This window comes from Sus scrofa, chromosome 14 (assembly GCF_054392235.1).
Source record: "Sus scrofa isolate SSC_HxYL_T2T_F1_AM1 chromosome 14, Sscrofa_HxYL_maternal_Yorkshire_Landrace_v2.0, whole genome shotgun sequence".
Lineage (NCBI taxonomy): Eukaryota > Metazoa > Chordata > Mammalia > Artiodactyla > Suidae > Sus > Sus scrofa.
Genome location: NC_139396.1, coordinates 80866137 through 80889056, shown reverse-complemented (window position 1 = coordinate 80889056; position 22920 = coordinate 80866137). Strand labels below are relative to the sequence as shown.

The following is a 22920-nucleotide window of genomic DNA, read 5'->3' as shown; positions in this document are numbered from 1 at the left end:
GCATTTTTTTTTCACACTAAGACTTTAAAATCTGGTGTGTATTTTATGCTTTCAACACAGATAGCCACAGGCATTGCTGCGGTATGGACAGTGCTGCATCCAATCAAGCATGCTGGCTACTTGAGAAAGCCAAAGTCCCGACAGATTATCATTAAAGCAAAAACTTTCATTAGGGACCTCATCCCTGTGACCCTCTTAAGGATGAGAACAGCCGGGGGCCACTCGGTGGACCTTCTTTCCATGAACACGCTTGCTGGTCTGTGGATTTCAGCTCGTCCGTATCTGTACCAAGATGTCTATTTTATTTTCAGAGCTGGCAGTGAAGACACCCAAGCCTGGCTCAGAATGGAGCTGAAGACGTTGGCACCCACAGTACAGGACACCCTGCATGTGTCCATCACCAGGCGAGACTGGCTTCTTCAAGAGAAGCAGCAGCTGCAGGTAAGCAGGTGAAGAATCTGCAAGAAATGGGACAGTGTTTTTCTTATGCCTTTGAGCCACATGCAGCCAAGTGGCTCTTTGCCTTGCTGGAGTGCTGCAGTTAGAGCTTTGGGGTTCACTCAGGGAGCATCGGGTGGGGCGGTCGGAGACTGGAGGGCTTGCTGGAGTCTCACTGCAGACAGGGGCTGAGAGCTTGGCAGCGTTTGTGCCTGTTCATGGCATTCCTCATTGCCTTCGGCTTTGCTTGTCTGCCAGGCCAATTTGTCACCTCTTATCATTCTGACCTTTAGAAGGTTCTTTGGGAAGGCGGAAAAGAAATCTGAGCTGTGGAAATCTTTTATGGAGATGGCTCTCAGTTCGCACCCTGGGTGGTGGTTGTTGGGAGGCAGAGTTGTAAGGTGTGGACTGGGCAGGGAGGGCATGAATGGGACTGACCGGGGCATGGGGGGTGGGGGGTGGCTGCAGGCTTGCCCAGAGCAGGGGGTGGCCCAGAATCGTCCAGGGGCTAGAAATCTCGGTGCTGCCCTGAGTTACTGCCAGGAGGCCATCAGGAGTTCTGGAAGTCTCCAGGTCCCCCCCACCCGCCAACCCAGGCAGGTGATCTTGAACCTCTCTCCACACCTGCTTGAGCCTGGAGGCCTTGAGGCAGGAATGGGAGCAGTGAGGAAGCACTGACTTCTGGAAAGGATGTAGGTCTTCAACACTAGAGTTCAGAACCCAGTTTAAGCTCTCAAGAACTCAATGAACTTGACTAAGTTAATGGGACTTAGACAAGTTACTGGAAGCCCTCATCCCTACCCCACTGCGCAGAGGATTCTTTTTATTTTTTATTTTTGGCTGTGTCCATGGCATGCAGAAGTTCCCAGGCCAGGAATCAAACTTGAACCACTGTAGTAACCAGAGCCACATTTGTGACAGTGCCAGGTCCTTAACCTGCTGAGCCGCCAGGGAACTCCCAGAGAGTTCTTATTATCTGAGTTTGCCCATCCAAGTCCCTGTGGTAGCAAGCTGGCAAAGGGAAGCAAATATCGTCATGATTTGAAAACACTCTCCAATAGACTGCCACTTCCATGTGCAGGGAGCATCATCGCAACGTTTGGAGAGCTGAAAACGTGAAATCTGGTGTTTGGTTTCCAACAGTATTCACCAGTTGAAGCTCTACCCAATTCCCGATGACCTTAGAGAGTACAGAATATAACCGAGGCCAGGGTGTGGAATGTTGAAGGGTGCATTCTTGGCAGGACTCTGGGGGAAGGTGGGTTTATTCATTTATTCATCAGGTATTTACCGAGTTCCTACTATGTGCCAGGTCCTGCTTGCCAGGCTCAGAATTCCTGTGGAATTTACCTTCTAGTGGGGGGCAGGGGTGGGGAGATAGACAAGAAATGGCAAATGTCATAAATACCTAAATTATGTACCTAGCAGGGTGTATGGTGGTAGGAGGTACAATGCATGGACCAGATGCAATGTGGGGGTACCAGGTTCTACTTACTGAGAAATGAGATTGAGGCAAATACCTGGAGTTCCCTGGTGGCTTAGCAGGTTAAGGATCTGGCATTGTCACTGCAGAGGCTTGGCTCACTGCTGTGGTGCAGGTTCCATCCCTGACCTGGGAACTTCTGATGCTTCTGGTACAGCCAAAAAAAAAAAAAAAAAAAAAGAAGAAGAAGCAAATGCTTAATGGAAGAGGGGGAGGGGCCTTGCAGAAATCTCCAGAAAGTGCGTTTCCAGTGGTGGGGATAGCCACTAGAAGATGGCAGTGGGAGGGTGCCTGTATGTTCTAAAGGCAGCCAGGTCAGGGTTAGGGAGGACAGCAGAAGAGAAAGTTGGCCGTAAAGGGACCTTGTAGGCCTTTGTGAGATTTTGGGCTTTTCTGTGATTGGAGTGGGAGTGGCGGGAGGGTTTTAAGCAGTGAAATGATGTCATTTGACCACATTTTAAAGAGTCACTCTGGGAGTTCCTGTCGTGGCTCTGTGGAAATGAATCTGACTAGCATCTATGAGGACGCAGGTTTGATCCCTGGCCTCCCTCAGAGGGTTAAGGATCTAGCATTGCTGTGAGCTGTGGTGTAGGTCACAGACGTGGCTCGGATCCCTCATTGCTGTGGCTGTGGTGTAGGCTGGTGGCTGTAACTCTAGTTTGACCCCAGCCCTGGAATTTCCATATGTCAAAGGTATGGCCGTAAAAAGAAAGAAAGAAAAAAAAGATTAAAAGTAGAATTACCATGTGATTCAACTGTTTCATTTCTGGGTATATTCCCCCAAAGTATTGAAAGCAGAGACTCAAAGACATGTTCATAGCAGAATTATTCACAACACTTAAAGGGAGGAAGCATCCCAAGTGTCCTTCAACAGATGAATGGAAAAACAACTTGAGGTACATACATGTAATGGAATACATTATTCAGCCTTTAAAGGAAAAAACATTTTGACACAGGCTGCAGCATGGATGAAATGTAAGGACATTGTGCTAACTGAAATAAGCCAGTCACAAAAAAGACAAACATTTTGTGATTCCACTCAGAGGAGGTCCCCAGAGGAGTCAGATTCATAGAGACAGAGAGTATGAAGGTTGTCAGAGCTGGGGACCGGGGGAGGGGGGGATCAGTGTTTAATGGGGACAGAGTTTCTGTTTTGCTGGACTGGGGGCTGGGGATCAGTGTTTAACAGGGACAGAGTTTCAGTTTTGCAGAATGAAAAGAACTCTGAGGATGGATGCTGATGTTGGTTGCACAACAACGTGAATGTACTTAATGCCACTGAACCGTACACTTAAAGATGGTTAAGCTGGTTGATTTTATGTGACGTGTATTTTGCCATAGTTAATGAAAGGGAAAACAAACAGAAAACAAAAGAATAGGGGATGGGGATTGAAAGGCTGGAAGGAGGGAGGTCGGATGGGAGGCAGTGTCAGTGACAATCTGGGACCACGGGATGCAGGCTGCTTTCCTCTTAGGATGCCTTAGTGGTGCATCTTCTGTGTCTCCTCCTCCATTTCCTCCCTCCCCTGGAAGAGGGGTCAGCAGGTGGAGTTGTGGGTGATCTGTACCTTGGAGCTGAGAAGGTGTGGGGGAGAGATGGGGAGACAGCAAGGATTAGAGCTGTGCTCTTATTAGCCAGAAACCGAGGTGCAGAAGTGGGAGTATGTTCATTAAAAGAGTTTCATTTCATTTTATTTTATTTTTGTCTTGTTTTGTCTTTTCTAGGGCCTCACCCGCGGCATATGGAGGTTCCCAGGCTAGGGGTCTAATCGGAGCTGTAGCCGCTGGCCTCCGCCAGAGCCACAGCAACACAGGATCCGAGCCAGGCCACAGCTCATGGCAATGCCGGATCCTTAACCCACTGATTGAGGCCAGGGATCGAACTTGCAGTCTCATGGTTCCTAGTTGGATTTGTTAACCACTGCGCCATGACGGGAATTCCAAAAGTTTCATTTTAGATTCAGAATCCTATGGCAGGAAGATGACCATCTACTATGACGGCGTGCGCACAGTGGGCCTTCATTTACCTGCTGCTTGTTTTATTTGTTGACCTTCAGATGGGATGCTCCTTGATTCCTTGGATTTCAGTTTGTCGTATTAGTGGAAATTGAATTTACTTAATATTTTTATGAACTGTAGACTGCGTAGCACTCTCTGGGGCATCTCCTTGTTCTTTCGATCCTGTCAACTTGAGAAGCTGGGATTTCTAATCTTTTCCCACGTGCTCAATTGGCACGTTTGGGGACAGGCCAGCCAAGGCTTGTGTGCTTTTCTTTTATGATCTGTGGCTCGTGTTACCTGCTTAGCTGGCATCTCAAGTCCATGAAGTTTGTTGCCCTACATTCTAGCTCTTTCAACTGAAATGCAGTTAAGTCATGTATATATTTCCCGGGTTCTTCCAAGTCAAATTCTTGGCTCCACCGCCTGGAGTGACTTACTGCTCTGGAGGGAATGTTTTTCCTTGTGCCAACTAATCGGAAGTACAGAGCTGGCATGATTTTTCCAGTCCAGCAAAACTCCCCAAATCTTCCTGCCACCAAAGGGGTCTTTGAGGCTCTCCTGCATACACATGGCAGACTCTCATGTCAAGGCCTCATTACCAGCAGTGCAGTTGGCCATGAGTGAGCTTAGTTTATAAAAATCTGCTCTGTTCATTCTCTACAGAAAGAAATCGAAGCGCTCCAAGCCAGGATGTCTGTACTAGAAGCAAAAGATCAACAGCTGAGACAGGAAATAGAAGCACAGGAGCACCTCCTCCCGTGGCAGGGCTTCGACCTCGTGGGCGGACTGTCCCTGGGCGAGCTGCAGGAGGTCAGCCAGACCTTGCAGGACACCCAGGCCTTGGCCAATCAGATTCCTGTCCATGCAGAGCCACCCGAAAGCATAAGGAGGTACTGGTGCTTTCCTACCTGACTTTGGCTGTCTCACCTGGGGCATCTGTTTATGCGATTGATTTTGTCTGCTGTACCTCATATTTAAATATTTTCCAAGCCATCCTGTTTTTTTTTTTTTTTTTTCAGCCTCTTTGAGGCATATGGAGGTTCCCAGCTAGGGGTTATATCACAGCTGTAGTCGCCGGCCTATGCCACAGCCACAGCAAGGCCAGATTGAAGCTGTGTCTGTGACCTACACCACAGCTCAGGGCAACGCCAGATCCCTGGCCCACTGAGCGAGGCCAGGGATGGAACCTGCATCCTCATGGATACTAGTCAGGTTCATTTCCACTGAGCCATGACGGGAACTCCCATGCTTTATTTTTTCAAGGGAAGCACTGTCAGTATTTTAAGTGGCACAATTCTTCATTGTGTGGGACAGTCCTGCGCTTCTCAGGAATACTTTATACGCTGGCTGTCCAACCTATTAAATTCCACTCTTCCTCTCCTTTCTGATATGCATCTTCCCCATTTCCAAACATCCCTTTGAGTTCTGCTGAAATTCATTTGGTTGGAGATTCTGATGCTGACCTTTGCTGAGAATGATCATCTGGAGAGAGGAGAGGGGTGAGCCATTTATAAGGGGAGAGACTAGGAGTTGCCCCAGTGGCGAAATGGGATTGGCAGTATCGCCTCAGCACCAGGATGCAGGTTTGAGCCCCAGCCTGACACAGTGGGTTAAGGATCCTGCATTGCAGCAGCTTAGGTTGCAACTGCAGCTGGGATCTGATCCCTGGCCCAGGAACTCCATATGCTGTGGGGCGGCCAAAAAAGAAAAAATAAAAAGAGACTCAAACAATGACCTGGAAGAACACATTATTACTCTCGGTAGCTGACAGTTTATTGAGTCTCACTGTGGGCCAGGCACAGTGCTAAGCTTTACTCTATGAGTTGCTTCTATTATTATATATCCATTTTACAGATGAGGAAAAGAAAGTTGAAGGAGGTTAAATAATTTGCCCAGAGCCTCAGTTAATATTAGGCAACACCAATGCTTCCATTTCCGTTCATTACTTCGAAGCCTAGTTTCTTATCCACTCGCGATGGAGGGACAATTTTCCGTGAATTGTGTGTTGTGGAATATCCACAAGATAACACACATACTTCTTGCCTTTCCGGAGGTTATAATCTTACTTTGGCGAAAGACGGAGCCTACCCTGGCTCACATTAGACAGAGTGAGCAGTGGCCAGATGAACACGTAAATGATAGTAAGGGGAGCAAGGGCTGAGGGTGTAGAGTGATGAGAGGGGTTAATGCTCTGGTTGGTTCTTTTTTTATATTATTTTTATTTTTTTATCTTTTTGTATTTTTAGGGCCACACCTGCGACATGCGGAGGTTCCCAGGCTAGGGATCTAATGGGAGCTACAGCTGCCGGCCTACGCCACAGCCATAGCAACGCCAGATCCAAGCCGCGTCTTTGACCTACACCACAGCTCACGGCAATGCAGGATCCTTAACCCGCTGAGAGAAGCCAGGGATTGAATTTGCAACCTCATGGTTCCTAGTCAGATTTGTTTCTATTGCGCCATGATGGGAACTCCTCTGATCTGTTCTTATGCTGAAGAAAATGCTTAAGAAAACCTTATCACCTGTAGCAGCTGAGAATGTGGTCTCTGCCATCTGATTACCTGGAGTTGAACCCTCACTCAACCACTGATTACCTGGAACCGCTACCTGTTACTGGGGGGAGGGCTGAGCTGTTGTGCGGACAAACTGAATTAATACACATAAACTTCTGTATGTGTGTATGCCGGGGTGGTGGCACATGCTTTCCTGTGCTTTTGGTCTGTTATTTTTGTCCTGGGGGTTCAGTTTTCTGCAGGCCCTCAAGCTGCCTTCTGCCGTGTCTTAGACCATCTAGTGAATAACTAACTACCCCTCACACAGGTATCATAGCCGATCCAGCCCACAGAGGTCTTGGATGTTGGTTCATGGGGGCTGCTCATGATGCAAGCCTGCCCTTCCAGCCTTGACACTTCCCTGCAGGAGGCTCACCACGCTCCATGCTCAGGGCCCTGGAGAAGTAGAAGCCATGCAGGCTGTGGCCACATTTTAGCCGAAGGAAACTGACCATTCAATCCTCCTGTGCTCCTCCTTCATCTCCCATTCCTTACAGTACTGCCTTGGCCCCTAAGCATCTTTCCTACACCTGCTTGCTTTGTCCTCCTGTGGAAGTCATTCCACACACACACACACACACACACACACACGTGTGCGCACGCATACACACACATGCACACACATAACAATACACACATACACATATGCACATACACACACGTTCATATACACAGGCACACGCACACACACAACACATATGCATATACACATATGCACGTATATACACACATGCATATACACACATGCACATGCACACATGCACATATACACACACACACTTATACACACACACACTTATGCACACCTGAACACCTGCACATATACACAGACATACGTACACACATGCCTACAACATGCACACATGCACGCACATATATACACCCATACACACAAATGCACACACATACACATGATATTACCCATTAATTCCATGTATAACCACATGTAATTAATTATACATGTGATTATTATGTATAATGCAATTAATATATGCATTATATGAGACATGTGTATGTGGAATATGTATAACATATAAGGTACAATATACATATACATTTATTTTTACACTTATAAATGACTATATTTGTACATGATGCTTAAAGTGAGCTTTTTTGGCTCCCATCGTCCAGGTGTGTCCCACGTATTTCTCCTTTTGCTTCGAATGGCCCAGGGGTTAGTTTTGCTACTCTTCTGTCTCTCACAAGGTCTTTGAGGGAAAACTAAGGGCAGGCTTCACTTAGAACCACCTCTGTCTCTAACAAAGCCTCTGTATATTGAGCCGTTTTCCTGGGTGGCACGCCCGCACATGTGCCCTGTTGCTGTAGAGAGAAGAGCCATGGCAGAGGGCCGGCCTCCTCATGTGCTAACTCATGGCGTGGTGGGCAGCTGTTCTTGTTATCCTCGTTTTACACTTGAGGAAATGAAAACTCGGAGTTTCTTGGAGATGCAGCTAGTCAGAGACCTACTTATATTCGTCCACAGCTGCCTGTGGGTCTGACCGATAAAAGATAGTTTTGGAGTTCCCACTGTGGCTCAGCAGATTAAGGACCCAACATAGTGTCTGTGAGGATGTGGGTATGATCTCTGGCTTGCTCAGTGGGTTAAGGATCCAGCACTGCTGTGAGCTGTGGTGTAGGTCGAAGATGTGGCTTGGAGCCCATGTTGCTGTGGCTGTGGTGTAGCCGGCAGTTGTAACTCTGATTCGACCCCTAGCCTGGGAACCTCCATATGCCACGGGCGCGGCCGTAAAAAGAAAACCAAAAAAAGACAGCTTCTACCTAGAGATCTCTGAGTCTAGAACCGGGAACTCCAGAGTGTGGTAGGCGGACGGAGGGGCCTCTGGGCTCAGATCCTGTCATTTCTGGTCTATTACTCTGCTCCTGTGCTCCAGCTTGCCTTTTAGTCAGGATGAGACGCGGACGAAATAAATGTGTGATTTTTGCCCCGTCATCCAGCGTTCTCGTCAACCTAACAGGCTCTGGGAAGAGCTTTCTGAGTTTGTGGTAATCCGATTTTGTGCCGCTGTCAGAGCAATCAGATCTCAGGATGGTCTTTGAACATGGTGCCATGCTGTCTGGGGCCCCTTGGGGTGAGCCCATCACCCCCAAACCCACAAGCTCTCAGGGAGGTTACAGGGTTCAGATCAAGAGCATTTTGTGCTGCTGTGCCCGAGGGAACACCTGAGCATCTCAGGGCCCTGAGGGCTGTGTGCTGGAGGGCATTTTTGAGATAGAAAGACTAAGTGTTGCAAGGAGAGGCTGGGAGGGAAAATTCTGGAATCATTAAAGATAAAAAGCAACATGGGCCATTAGATGGCTAATGGATAGTGACCTTCCCTTTGTGCTGAGGCCACTGGGAGGTGCCTGCTGTCTGGGTTCCTCGTTGTTAGCACAGCTAGTGCCTCGTGGAATTTCATCTTGCTGGAGCATAACCACCCTGAGATGTCCTTGTCATCTGGGCCACCCTGCAGGAGCACCTCCATTGCTTACTTAGTGGTGCGAAGGGTGAGGGTGAGGTGCCTCCCTGCCTCGGGGCATTTTGGTGCGTGCAGGTGCCGGCTTTGACTGGTGGACTTTCTCTCTTCTACTTGGGGAAGTGTGGCGTGTGTTGCTCCTGGATGTGGAAAACCATCCTTGTTAGGTATGCTTTTCCTAAGAAGGAAAACCCACTTTTTCCGAGTTGACAGGTGGTGCTACTATGGACTCCCAGAAATGGAGCATTTGAAAGAAGCCAGTGGTCCACAGACCAGAGATTGCCTGGCCTAGTGTGATCCCATTAATCTAGGTTTTCCTGTAAGGGACTGGTTCTCTTTCAGAATGCTGAAAGAGACTCGGGGGTATAGCTCATACATACCCCAGCCAGAAGAACGCGTCTTATTGGCATCGGTGGCTGTCTCTGTTTTTGGTGAGAGTACAGCTGATCCCTGAGCCACGTGGGGATTAATCCATATAGAATTTGTAGTCGGCCCTCCGTTTCCATGGTTCCTCTGTATCCGCAGATTCAACCAACCCCTGACCACGTGGTACTGTAGTGTTTCCTATTGAAAAATATCTGCATGTAAGTGGACCCCTGCAGTGCAAACCCGAGTCATTCAAGGGTCAACTATAGCTTCTTCTTAGGCCAGATGGAGAGATCCAGACAACTTGTGAAACAGGAAAATCTTGGTTTTATGAAGAGACGTGACATGTCTAGTGTGGTCACAGAAATCTGGAGAAACAGACCACTCCACGTCCTAACTGTCATTATCACCATCCAGAAGGGTTTTTCCTAGAGGCCAGCCATTATAAACTCAGGATGCCATCTGGGGAGGAGCTGCTTCTGATCTCCTCGACTTAATAATGGGCACGTTCCAAGGTGAGGCTGTGCTTCTCCTTCCTGGATAAGCCACAAGTCCGGCTTGACAAGGACCTTCTAAGAGCACTTGGTGTTTCTTAGCATATCCCTGGTGGAGGCTCTGTGCTCACTGGGGCGCCGTCATTTCTGACTCTAGCTTGCATTTTTTGACCAACATTCAAGAAAGACTGCAAGTAGAAGGGTGCGTGCTGGGGACGTGAGATATTTGGATATTATAATAGAAATCAAAGCATCAGTTTGAGTTTTTGGATTTCTGTGTTTTGGATGAAGAGCTTCTCAGACATCATAGGTGTGTTTTATTTTTATTTTTTATTTTTATTTTTTTTGTCTTTTTGCCTTTTCTGAGGCCGCTCCTGCGGCATATGGAGTTTCCCAGGCTAGGGGTCGAATTGGAGCTGTAGCTGCCGGCCTACACCAGAGCCACAGCAACGTGGGATCCGAGCCGTGTCTGCAACCTACACCACAGCAGACGGATCGTTAACCCACTGAGCAAGGCCAGGGATCGAACCCACAACCTCATGGTTCCTAGTCGGATTTGTTAACCACTGCGCCACGACGGGAACTCCCATGGCTGTGTTTTAATAGAGCCCAAGAGAATGGCTTTCCTCCAGGGAACAAGAGGAGAGCATTTTGAAGTACCTGGGTGTCAGGAACCCCACAGTATGGAAGCTGATGGGGCAGGGGTACGTGAGGGGCAGGAGCCACGCCAGAGGTGTGTTCCCTGGAACTTCCCTCGTCGCTGGGATTCCAGCTCTCGGCTTTAGAACAACTTCCTTGTTTCCTCCTGCAAGTCTTTGATGAGAAATGTCTAGATGGACGTCTCTTCTCTAGTGAACTGGTCCTTCTCACTCCCTCCCATGCTGACTCCGCTCCCCTTCTCTGTAGTGGGATTGGGGTGGCGGGGGGGAAGGATGGGCACCCAGGGAGAAAGGAGGTGACCATTTCTGGTGTTTTCCTGGATCTCGTCCCTGCCTGTGGGGCGTGAGTGTCCATCTGTTTGTTTCCGTGAATGAAGTAGGGTGGTGATTTGTGGCTTATTTGTCTCCAGGGCTGGCCATCAGCTGAGTGACACTGCCCTCGGTCTGTCAAACATCAGTTGTTGGGGGGGGTGGATTTGACTGTGACCCTGAGGAGCAGCATAGCTTCAGGCTGCCTGTAAATCGAGGTGGGAATAATCAGAGTAGTAACAGCAGAGCTGAGTGAGGACCTTCTGACATTCTTTATAGATGCTCGGCTGGTTAGTATTAGTCTGTGGTGAGTTCTTCATTCTTCAGCTCCTGGAATTCTTCATGCTTTGTGTGAAATGTGTTCTGGCAGCTAGTGGATCAATTGTCTCTCGTTGTATGTTTGGAAGAAACATGTCACATCTTCTTACAAACCTTTGGCACACGCTGTGAAACAAACTCAACCCCTGGTTACAGTGAGGCTGGCTGGACCTGGGTGGGTGCATCTCAGCTGTGGGGAGTCGGGATGGGGGGCCAGGCCTGCTCCCTCGTCCCCACTGCTTAACCGCTCAGGGTCCCCAACAATTAGAGGCTGAAAGACTACGGAAGTTGCCCCAGCTTCCCCGTCATACTTGCGCTCCGCCCACCAGGAGCAGCCCGGCTGAAGGTATGGCTCTTCATGTAAGATTTGCAGTAATGAAATTCAGCAGTTCACAATTGACTGGAAAAAAATCAATGGCCCCCTTTCCCCTCAGATATGCATCTCATTAGAATGAAGAAGACACGGTGAAACAGCAAGGCCTGAAAACGGAGCCCAGGACCTGGGAGGAGTGTGGTAGATTCTCAAAGGGTGTATGCAGCCACATGTGTCCCCATTGATGCACTGCCCCTGCCCCCATGGGATCAGGACAAATCAGAGAAAAAGAAAACAAATCGGATTCAAAAGAAATGCCTGTGGTCTCCAGACTTCTCCACTTGCTGTGACTGTGTTCTTCCGTCTCTGCTTCTGGTCTTTGCTTTCCTTTCTTCTGTGTCTCTTTGTTTTTCACCCATCTCATCGAGAATGCTGGCTGGAGGAGTTCCCATTGTGCCTCGGCAGTAATGAACTTGACTAGTATCCATGAGGACTTGGATTTGGTCCCTGCCCTTGCTCAGTGGGTTAAGGAGCTGGCATTGCCGTGAGCTGTGGTGCAGGTTGCGCATACGGCTCAGATCTGGCGTTGCTGTGGCTGTGGTGTAGGCCGGCAGCTGCAGCTGCAGCTCTGATTCGACCCCTAGCCTGGGAACTTCCATATGCTGCAGGTACAGCCCTAAAACCCCCCAAAAGCCAAAAAACCAACCAAGCAAGCAAACAAACAGAACACTGGCTTGACAGGACAGAGAGCATCAGGAATCGTCTGAAAGAGGAGGACCACTTTGCATTCCTCCAACAGCCGTAGATAGCCCGACTTTTTTTCCTTTCTTTCTTTCTTTCTTTCTTCCTTCCTTCCTTCCTTCCTTCCTTCCTTCCTTTCCTTCCTTCCTTCCTTCCTTCCTTCCTTCCTTCCTTCCTTCCATCCTTTCTCTCTCTCTCTCTTTTTCTTTCCTTTCGAGTGGATTCCTTGCTTTTCCCTGGAATCCACGACACAGACAAACCTTTGCCCAGAGAATCAGTGCAGTGAGGTTGGAGCATGGGAACCATGTAAAACTGATGCTTCTTGCAGGGAGGCCTCCTTGATTGGACGGCTCCCCAGTGTTCGGGACAGCTCTCGTCTTTATTGTGTCTGTCTGTCTTCTTTAGATGTGTAATAATAATACGTGCATTTAAATATCACTTTTTAAACTTTTTTTTTTTTTTTACAAAATGTTAAGTTTTGCTCATAATAACCCCATAAGGTATATTGGACAGCATACTGGTGTTTGCAGTACTTTTGCAGATGAGGGTCCAAAGTTCACACAGCAGTCATGTCTTGACATCTTTAGCCAGTTTCTGACATAGGAGTGAGAGAGCTGGTTAACACTGACTGCCCGGGAGACAGTGGAGCTTGGAGCCAAGTGTCAGGCAAACAACGGGAAGGCATGCCGTTGGGTAGAGCCTGGGTTGTGGGTCTGAGCCCAGAGAATGATGCCGTTCCAGGCCAGCGAGTTGTCTCTGTGCCCCATGGATCGCCTGGTGTCACCTGAGAGAGATGGTGGCAAACGGGGCTCTAAACGCAGGCAGCCCAGGGAGACCCCTGGGCAACCGGCTCAGGTCAGAGAAGGGGGCCAGCAGTTCCAAAGACAAGAGGGCAGGAGAGGAAGTGCCTGGCACCAGAGGGACAGGGAGTCTTGTTTATAAAGTGAAGGCTTGAACTAGAGGATGCTGGCAGCCCCTTCCAGATCTAGAACACTTTGCACATTCAGAGGCTGTAAAATAGGTTAAAATAAACTGTTTTGAAAAAAACAGTAATTATGTTCCTCATGGCCCCCAAGTAGGTTCCCTGGGTAGACAAGGACTGTCTATGCCTCGGTGCTCAGCTTCTTTCTTTTCTAAACGAGTCATTGCTCACGACGAGCAGGCACTAGACGTGGATGGATGGAGCTGACATCACCCTGTGGCTGCTGTTCAGAGTTGGGAACTTGAGCTCCCATTTCCTTTGGAAAGTCATCTTCACAGGCAATCAGACACGTTAACTGAGCCGCAGCTTGGAAAGGAAGGAAGAGACAAAAATAACACCTATCTGGACGGGTCTAGACGCCACTCACTGGAGAAAATAGGACCCTGACTCCTCTTTTTTTTTGTTGGGTGTATTTGAGAAATCCAAGGGAGGAATCTCATCTCACAGATGAAAAAAAGCAACTTTATTCTGTGCTAGAGTAAACTTACTATGATTTTTAAAAAACACAGGGCGTTCCCATTGTGGCTCAGCAGAAACGAATCTGACTAGTAACCATGAGGTTGTGGGTTCAATTCCTGGCCTCGCTCAGTGGGTTAAGGATCTGGTGTTGCTGTGAGCTGTGGTGTAGGTTGCAGATGTGGCTTGAATCCTATGTTGCTGTGGCTGTGGTGTAGGCCAGCAGCTGTAGCTCCGATTTGACCCCCAGCCTGGGAACCTCCATATGCCACAGGAGGTTCCCTAAAAAGCAAAAAAAAAAAAAAAAAAAAACAAACCCAAACCAAAAAAACCCCCAAAACCATAGAACAAAGGAGCGTGAAAAAGTAGCTATATATTTTTTTCATTTTTATTTTTATTGACGTGTAGTTGATTTACGATGTTGTGTTAGTTTCAGAGTTAGAACAAAGTGATACAATTATCCATTCTTTTTCAGATTCCTTTCTGATATAGGTTATCACCAAATATTGAGTAGAGTTCCCTGTGCTATACGGCAGGTCCTTGTTATTTATTTTTGTATATAGTACTGTGTATATGTTGATCCCAAATTCCTAATTTACTCCCCCCCACCTTTCTGGTTATATATTTTTAAAGATTGCATTTTAATATTTTACAAATTCCCTATGCTTTGTTTTCTTCAAGGGGTTTATACCTATTATTTTTATTATTTAGGTTGTTCTTTTTTGGAGATTTATAATATCTAGCATCCATTCCTCTCCTATAACTTAATTATCTGATGAATTATTTTCAACTAGAGCCTCATGGGTTCTCCAAGATGGGACATGATTACCTTGAAATGATTGTAGCTGGTTCTTCTTGTGCTGTGGCTGTGACTCACCTTTTGGCCTATGTGAGTGCATTTTAAGAGTTCTTCTTCTGGTCAATTTCTGTTTTTTAATTTTTCATTATTATCAACTTTGAGAACTGTCCTGCGCTGACTTTCTTGGTCATTTGTGTGTTTTATACAATCCCCCATCCCTTTCATCAAATTTTCTTCTTCCTGACATATCCCAAGAATGTTTTCCTGTCTGCAGGCTCTGTGTTTTCAGTCTCTGCTTTTCATTTTTCCAATGTGGAAGGAATCCGCCAGTCCAGACTGTTCTTTAGACCTTGAGCTGAAGGTTGAAGCTCTTCTGGCAGAAGTGATTCCGTTCTGCTCAGAGAGCCCCTTTCTCAGGGACGGTGGTGAATAGCCCTAGGTCGGGAATGCCAGCTCAGTGCTGGATGGGACTTTATTATTATTATTTTTTATTTTTTAAAGCTTTATTGATGTAGAGTTGATTTACAAGATTGGGATCTTTTCTGCTGTGCAACAGAGTGATTCAGTGATACCTGTACACACATCCATTCTCTTTCAGATTCTTTCCCCTCATGGATGATCACAGAATATCGGGTAGAATTCCCTGTGCTTTACAGCAGGTCCCCATTGGCCAGTCGCTCCGTGTACCTCAGAGCTGGCTGGGACTTCAATCAGTTATCAGCACATCTTTTCCAAGCTGCTCAAGGGCTGATGGATCCACCCTGTCCTGACTTGCAGGCTCCTGGGCTGACAAACCAGAACCTCTCAGTTTTCCTTTAGACACCTGTGGGGTGGTGGTGGGGGAGGGTGGCCCTGTGCCTTGTACCTGAGGTCGTCTTATAGCCATGCTCTCCCGCCTGCCACTATCGTCGCTACTGTGTGTGCCCTTTTTGGCAAACCTCCTCAGCTTCCTCTTTGAGTTGCACTGCTGCTACTGGTGTTGGAGTCCTTAGTCAAGTACTTGTTTGGTCAACTGGACTTTTTTTCCCCTGCTGTTTAATTCATTTTGGTCACCAGCAGTCTATTTTTGCACTCTTCATCCAACAAAATGTGCAAATCTTTAGCTAGATGTTTTAGGAAATGAAATTTATAGTATTCCCTAGTTTCAGGACTCATACCGATGTGTTGCTTTGTCAGTGGATTTGGAAAGAGCCTGAGAGAAACATAGGTTTACACTGTGCCTGTGGTGTTATGTGCGTCTGCCTGTTCTTAGCCAGACGGCAGGTAATTACAGGTGACTCAGAAAAGCATCATAAACCCAAAGCAGAAAGTACAACCTTTTGGATAAACTTCATAGTCATGGAAAGTATACATGCTTAGAAATTTAGGAGGAATAACATCGTTTAAAGCAATTAGGATTAAGTGGAAAAGCCAGCATTTCTTTTTTATTGCTTTTTTCTTCTTTCCTTTTTTTTAGGGCTGCACCCTTGGCTTATGCAAGTTCCCAGGCTAGGGGCTGAATCAGAGATGTAGCTGCCAGCCTACACCACAGCCACCGAAATGTGCCAGATCTGAGCTGCATCTGCAACCTATACCATAGCTCACAGCAATGCCGGATCCTTAACCCACCGAGCGAGGCCAGGGGTTGAACCTGAGTCCTCATGGCTCCTAGTCAGGTTCGTTTCTGCTCAGCCACAGTGGAAACTCCTGCCAGCATTTCTTTTAAAAGCAATGGGAATAAGTAGTCAGAATTAGGGGGATAGTGATTGAAATGGAAATCTGATGTTGCCTCTGCATCCCTTAGCAGAATAAACCCAGAGGCAGGATTATATTCCCGCTCCCCCCATCAAATTGTAGTGTTTTAAGGATTGAACTAATAGGAGTGTTTTTTGGTGGAGAAAGACTCCGGAATTGAAATCTTTCTGTTTCAGTACATCTGGGTTATGACAATAGTCGAAAATCTGGAGCTGTCTTGGTTACCAGTCTCAGGAAATAAGAGGCCAGGAGTTTATTTTCTTATATGAGAAAAAGCTATCTTTAAACAGCTTGGGAGGAAGGGGTAGAAAGGAGGCTTAAGATCTAAACGAAGATCATCCACAGGTTTGATTCCTCTCATTTTTTTTCATTATTGGACAACTAAGTTCTCCTACAGACAGATGTCTGTAAGTCAAACTGATTTTTGCATATGCATTGTAGTTTCAGTTTGGAATAAGATTATTTGAGAGGTGGCAAGAAAGAGCTGGTTTCATTAACACTTGGAATATCTGGATAAGTCAAAATACCATATTCATCCGTTGGAAATAAAGCTGTGATTCTTGATGGAACTGGACCTAAATGCAAGCCGTGGCTATAAAGTCGGGCTGTGTTTCCCAGTGGAGCTGGATTGGGGCCAGGCTGTGTGTGTGTGTGTGTGTGTGTGTGTGTGTGTGTGCGCGCGCGCGCGCGCGCGCCTGAGCTATCTTATTCATATCAGCTAACTTGGGAAATTCTGCAAATGCAGTAAAGTCAGTATTAGCGCTCTTTCTTCTGCTCCGTATCTTCACACCAGCACCTTGACCTTGGAAGTCTTTTCTAAGAAATTGAAATCCCTGAGTGTATTCTCTTTCTCTTTGCTATCCCTTTTCGGAGTACTTATGTGAGTTACACAGATGTATTTTATTAAAAAGAGTTTATGGGAGTTCCTGCCCTGGTACAGCGGGTTAAGAACCTGATTGCAGCAGCTCTGGTAACTAAGGAGGCATGGGTTTGATCCTTGGCCCAGCACAGTGGGTTAAAGGATCTGGCATTGCTGCAGCTGTGGTGTAGGTCACAGCTGTGGCTCAGATTCAGTCCTTGGCCTAGAAACTTCCATATGCTGCCAGTGCTGCCATAAAAAAAAATAGTTGTTTATGGTGTAATAACAGGACATGTCAGACTCAGTTTGCTGAGTGTGTTGGAGAATTTGGAAGTATCCTCATTAAAGTGTAGACACAGGATCCCTGAAATTCAGAGAAATATTCTGTCACTAATGTGAGTCACTAATGTGCTCCACATTCAGAGAAAGAATCATAAGGCTAAAGGTCCAAGTACTTCTCTGGCCAGTTTTGCTGCAGTTCTTTCGTTTAATCTCCTTTGCTTCAGTCAGAGGAGAAAACACCAAAGGTACTTACTTCACCCTGGTTAAAAATTCATGTACTCAATTTTTGTCAGATTACTCGAAAATATTTCTTAATCTAATTTAGGTATGGCTGGTTGTGGGAATGATTTATTTCTGGTGTTCCTGTTATGGCTGAGCAGGTTAAGGACCTGATTATTGTCTCTGCGAGGATATGGGTTCGAGCCCTAGCCTCACTCAGTGGGTTAAGGATCCAGTGTTGCTATGAGCTGTGGTGTAGCACGCAGATGTGGCTCGGATCCCGTGTTGCTGTGGCTGTGGCGTAGGCTGGGAGCTGCAGCTCTGATTCGACCCCTAGCCTGGGAACTTCCATATGCTGCAGGTGTGGCCCTAAAAAGCAAAAACAAAAACAAACAAACAAAAAACTTTCTAAACTTCATCTGCCCACAGTCCCCTAAATATGAATTAGCTGTTGGACCAGCATGAGTGGGTCTGTCGCATGTGTGGTTTCTGTGCTTCTGAACCCCCACTGAACCTGATGGAGGTTACTTGCTGTGCCCAAGGTGATGAGCATGGCCTGCAGGATGCCAGGGCTTGGTTTGAATCTCTCTCCACTGCGTGCAGCCTTTCCCAAGAGTAAATGTTCCTAATGGCCAGCTGGAGAGCTTTTACAGCCACAGAAAAAGGCTTGCCTCTGATGAATATATGTGTCCAGTTGTGCCTTTACTAGATCATCTGAAGCCCCAGGGAGTTCTTGGCATTTTTGTTGTCTATGGCCCATGTTTGTCCCACTGGTGACGTGACATTATCAGCTGTGAGGAGAGAAGGGTTGGAGGGAGGAAAAAGGCCACGTAGATAAAATCCTGCATTTCCTAAAGCTGTGTTTGCTGTCACTTTCTTAACCACTTGCCCCTGACAGAAGGTTAGAGGCCTGAGCAGTAATTGGCAAGGTTGTTAATGTCAAGGATTTCTGTGTATAGATTAATTCAAGACCAAGCAGCTTCTATGCCAGGGCACCTGTCATTTGGCTCTTCATGTCAATGTCTAGTTTGCTTCCATTAACCATCTCTCATTCTCAAACTTGTTTTTTCTTAAACGAGACACAGGGGATGGAACTGGGGTTGGGGACAGAGATGGGGGACAGGGGAGAGGCCTGGAGACCAAAGGGACATTCCTCCTCCTGTAGCTTTCCCCTAAAATGGGACTTCAGTACAAGGCCACGTATACACGGGCAGGAAGGTGGACCGGCAGTTGCCAGCAGACAATCCACTTTGTGCAGCAACTTCATTCTAAGGGGGAAAACACTTGTCTCTTGCTTAGGAAAAATGGCCCACATTTCTGCCTCTGTCGCTTGTGTTAGCCGGCACTTTATATAACCTATGCATTTTTTTAAGATTCTGCAGCTCTCTATGGATAAAAGAATATTTACCAAAGAAACCTGAGTGGTAAAAATAGGAAAAGACTCTTGGGAGGTGGGTCTGGGACATTGTAAGAAATCACCTGGTCCCACTCGCTCCCTTATTTTGCAAGTGAGGAAATGGAGCCCCAGGAGAAAGTGCCTTATTCAGGGCTCTGCAAAGTTAGCGGGGTGGTGGTGGCATTCTGTGCGTACCATTGATAAGCCTGTGCCTCCGAGGACAGACAAGAGACATGAGAGAGTTTGTCCTTCGAAGGCTCGTCCTTGGGGCAGGTGCGTGCCTGGCCTCCTGGACGTGAGTCAGGCTGGTGCTGATGGACGAGGCTGGTGCTGAGGGGGGTCATGGCGAGCGAGGGCCTTGGTCGTAGAAGGAAGTAGCCCAAACAGAGGAAGAGCGTGTGGGCGGGAGGTGGCTTCTCTAGGATGTGAAGACAGAGTCCTCTAGGCCTCTGACATTGTGGGGCCAGGGGAGGGGACCTGTGGATCTCCTGACCTGGCTTCCCATCCTGGTGTCTGTCCTGCACTGTGATGGGAACACTTCCCTGCATGGCCAAGAACTCTCTAAGTAGCGCTGCTTAACCACTGCACGCTGCCCACCCTTGGGAGGAAGGCCATGAGAAGAGGCCGGGGCAGGAAGCAGGCTCCTGGCTCTTGAGGAAGGCATTTCTGCTCTTGGCTGCCTGGACTGGCTCTGGGTGGGCTTGTATTTGCCCCCATAGATGTTTCACTTCAAGCGTAAGGAGGATCAGGCCAGAGCCCTCTCCTGCTCGGGTCTCTGAGATGTGTGGGGAAGTATTAGCGTGGGAAGGTATGGGCTCAAGTTTCCCATTTTGAGTTACGCCTAAGTGACAGCATCTGGAGAAAGCATAAAGAGTGGCTAGTTGCTATTAAAAGAAGACATGGGATTCTTTTTCTTTTTTTTGTCTTTTTAGGGCTGCACCTGCAGCATATGGAAGTTCCCGGGCTAGGGGTCGAATCAGAGCTGCAGTTGCCGGCCTACGTCACAGCCACAGCAACGCCAGATCCGAGCCGTGTCTGCCACCTACACCACAGCTCATAGCAGTGCTGGATCCTTAACCTACTGCCTGAGGCCAAGGATTGAACCCGCATCCTCCTGGATACTAGTCAGGTTCTTAACCTGCTGCTCTGCAGTGCGGACTCTGACATGGGATTCTTGAACAAAATAGAAACCTGATGCAGCTCTAGGTTTTTGAGGAAGATTAGCAAGAGGCCATAAGCACAATCACCCTGAGTTTTGCAAGGTGACCCTCTGGCCTTGGCGTTTATTAGCAGCGAGGACTCATGGGGCTTTGTCTGGAAGCAGGCTCCAGGCTGAGACCTCTGGGTAGCCTCGCTTTCAGCCTTCTAACTCCCTACATGCTTCCCTCCTCGTGCCAGTTTGTATTAGTTTGTTACGGCTGCCACAACAAAGTACTGCTGATGGGTGGCTTACATTGATTCCAGTTAGATGTCCAAGATCAAGGTGATGGTGGGGGAGGGGTGGGCGGAAGGATCTGCTCCAAGTGTCCCCTTGGTTTGTAGACCGTCTTCTCCCTGTCTTTTCACACTGTCTTCTTTCTGCGTGCGTTTCTGGGCCCAAATTTCTCCTCCAGTTTTACTGGAGCAGGGCCCACCCTCGCAGCCTCATCTTAACTAATTACATTTTCAGGGACCCTATTTCCAAGTTTTGAGATATGGGGGCTTAGGGTTTTATTTTATTTTATTTTTTTTGCTTTTTAGGAACACACCTGCAGCACATGGAGGTTCCCAGGATAGGGATCCAATCAGAGCTGTAGCTGCCTGCCTACACCACAGCCACAGCAATGCCAGATCCAAGCCGCATCTGCAACCTACACCACAGCTCCTGGCAATGCCTGATCCTTAACCCACTGAGCGAGGCCAGGGATGGAACCCGCGACCTCATGGTTCCTAGTCGGATTCGTTTCTGCTGCGCCACGAGAACTTCAGGATATAAACATATGAATTTTAGGTGGACAATTTGACTCACACAAAGTCCAGGGAAAGAAACTATCCCAAAGAAAGAAGTCTGAAGTTCCCTGGTGGCTCAGCAGGTTAAGGACCTCAGCGGCTCAGGTCCCTGCTGTGGCAAGTGTTTGATTCCTGGCCTGGGAACTTCTCTGTGCTGTGAGTGCAGCCAAAAAACCCCCCAAAAAACAAAAGAGAGAATTCAAAGAGAGCAGGACTTCTAGGAGGTTGGATTTAGAAAGAGGAGAGGTGGTGTTCCTGAGTGGACGCCACGACCCCCCTGTCTTTAATCTCTTCCTCTCACTGTCACACAGCGCCACCTACAGCAGTGTGGCGAGGAGCAGACAGGGCCTTTAATCCTACTCTCGCTGGGGCAGAGGGGGTGGGACTCAGAGGGAACCTCTCACCATCCTGTGGATTGAAGGCGCATCTAATAGAGGTGGGGATATTCCCATCAAGCTGCACCTGATCCTTTGAAAGAAGATGCTCACCATTCCTCAAGCCTCCACTATGTGCCAAGGGATTCTCAGTGGAAGAACCTGGCCCATGGGGCTTTCCTCTTAGTGGGAGAAGAAACAACAAACAGGGGTATAAACAGTAAATAGAAATCAGTAATAACCATAATAGAGAGTTCCTGTCATGGCTCAGTGGTTAATGAACCCGACTAGTATCCATGAGGACTCAGGTTTGATCTCTGGCCTCGCTCAGTGGGTTAAGGATCTGGCATTGCTGTGAGCTGTGGTGTAGGTCACAGACATGGCTTGGATCCTGCGTGGCTGTGGCTGTGGTGTAGACTGGTGGCTACAGCTCCGATTCCACCCCTAGCCTAGGAAGCTCCCTATGCCTCAGGTGCGGCCCTAAAAAGACAAGACACACACACACACACACAAAATAATAAATAAATACACTGCATAGTAGGTTAGTAAGTGGTAAGTGCTATAGGGGAAGACACAGGAGAGGTTGTGTCGTTTCAAGTGTAGTGGTCAGGCTTGGCTCCCGGAGAGGGTCAGAGGAGAGTCAGGACTTGGGGAAGGAGGGAGCTGGCCCTGTGTGTGCTTCGTGAGAAGAGCATGCAGGCAGAGGGCCTGCACCAGCCAAGGAAGATTTGAGGAGTGCTGGGAGGCCTCTGTGGCCAGGCAGAGTGAGTCCAGGAGGTTATAGGAGAGGAGGTCAGAGAGGTGACAGGGGATAGGCCGTGTCAGTCCTCATGGATGTGGCTTTATCTGCTGCATTAGAGATCCACGCTGCTGTGCTTGGGAAGGCTCACTCTGGCTACAGTCTTCAGAATAGACTGTAGAGGGGTAAGGGCAAAAGCGGGGGACTAGTTCAGAGGCCACTGCAGCAATGCAGAGGAGGGGACCTGGCTTGGTAGCAGCAGAGGTGGTCCTCTGGTTGGATGCTGTTCCTTAGAACTGTTTCTCACCCCTTAGTCATTGAACCTAAACTGCCTGGCCGATATTCTTCCCTATAAACGTCTGGTTCTGGCTCATGACCAATTCTTGGCGTATTCTGTTTAGATTAATTCCTTTTTGACTTCAATTCCATTTTCCCTTCTAATTATGGCTGGAAAGCAATCTGTCCCTCCCCAAATTGAATCTTTTATTATTGATATTTTTGGCATCCATGGGAGCATTTTCCCTGTGATATCGCAGGATTTAAGCGATTTTCACCCCTAACCTGAAGCGAAGGAGCTTGTGAGCTTCTGTATTAACCCAGTGGCCCCACAATCATTTTTTTCTTTTTTTAAACTCAAAGACATTTTCACATATGATTTTTTAACAGCCATTTGCATGGTGCTTAGCACCTGCATTGCAAGATGAGAATATTTACAATGTATTGTGGGAGGGGTGCTCAGTCTCCCACTTGAGTAGGTTGAAAATGAAACCCTCTCTTCCACTGAAGCAAACAGAAGAGCTGTTGCATCTCCTCTTGGCCAGCTGCTGCCACACAGAATAGGGACCTTTTTTTCTAGGACCCAGGAGCACCAGTATGTAGGATCTTTTTTTTTTTTTTTTCTTTTTAGGGCCTCACCTGCGGCATATGGAAATTCCCAGACTA

General features: G+C 47.7%; 1 protein-coding gene across 8 annotated transcripts in view; it reads left to right on the top strand.

Annotated features, from left to right (window-relative positions):
- Positions 1–22920, top strand: part of DISC1 (DISC1 scaffold protein) — a 355218-nt gene that overhangs the window by 119892 nt on the left and 212406 nt on the right. For 5 of the 8 annotated variants that reach the window (XR_014827880.1, XR_014827881.1, XR_014827882.1 and 2 more), the window contains exons 5-6: positions 312–441; positions 4586–4812. Coding sequence is in view for 2 of the 8 variants with exons in the window: in XM_084996868.1 (XP_084852994.1) it covers positions 312–441; positions 4586–4812 (357 nt within the window). In the remaining 6 variants the exon portion in view is untranslated. The remainder of the gene's footprint in view (positions 1–311; positions 442–4585; positions 4813–22920) is intronic. The other 3 variants (XR_014827884.1, XR_014827883.1, XR_014827885.1) reach the window with 1 other exon arrangement.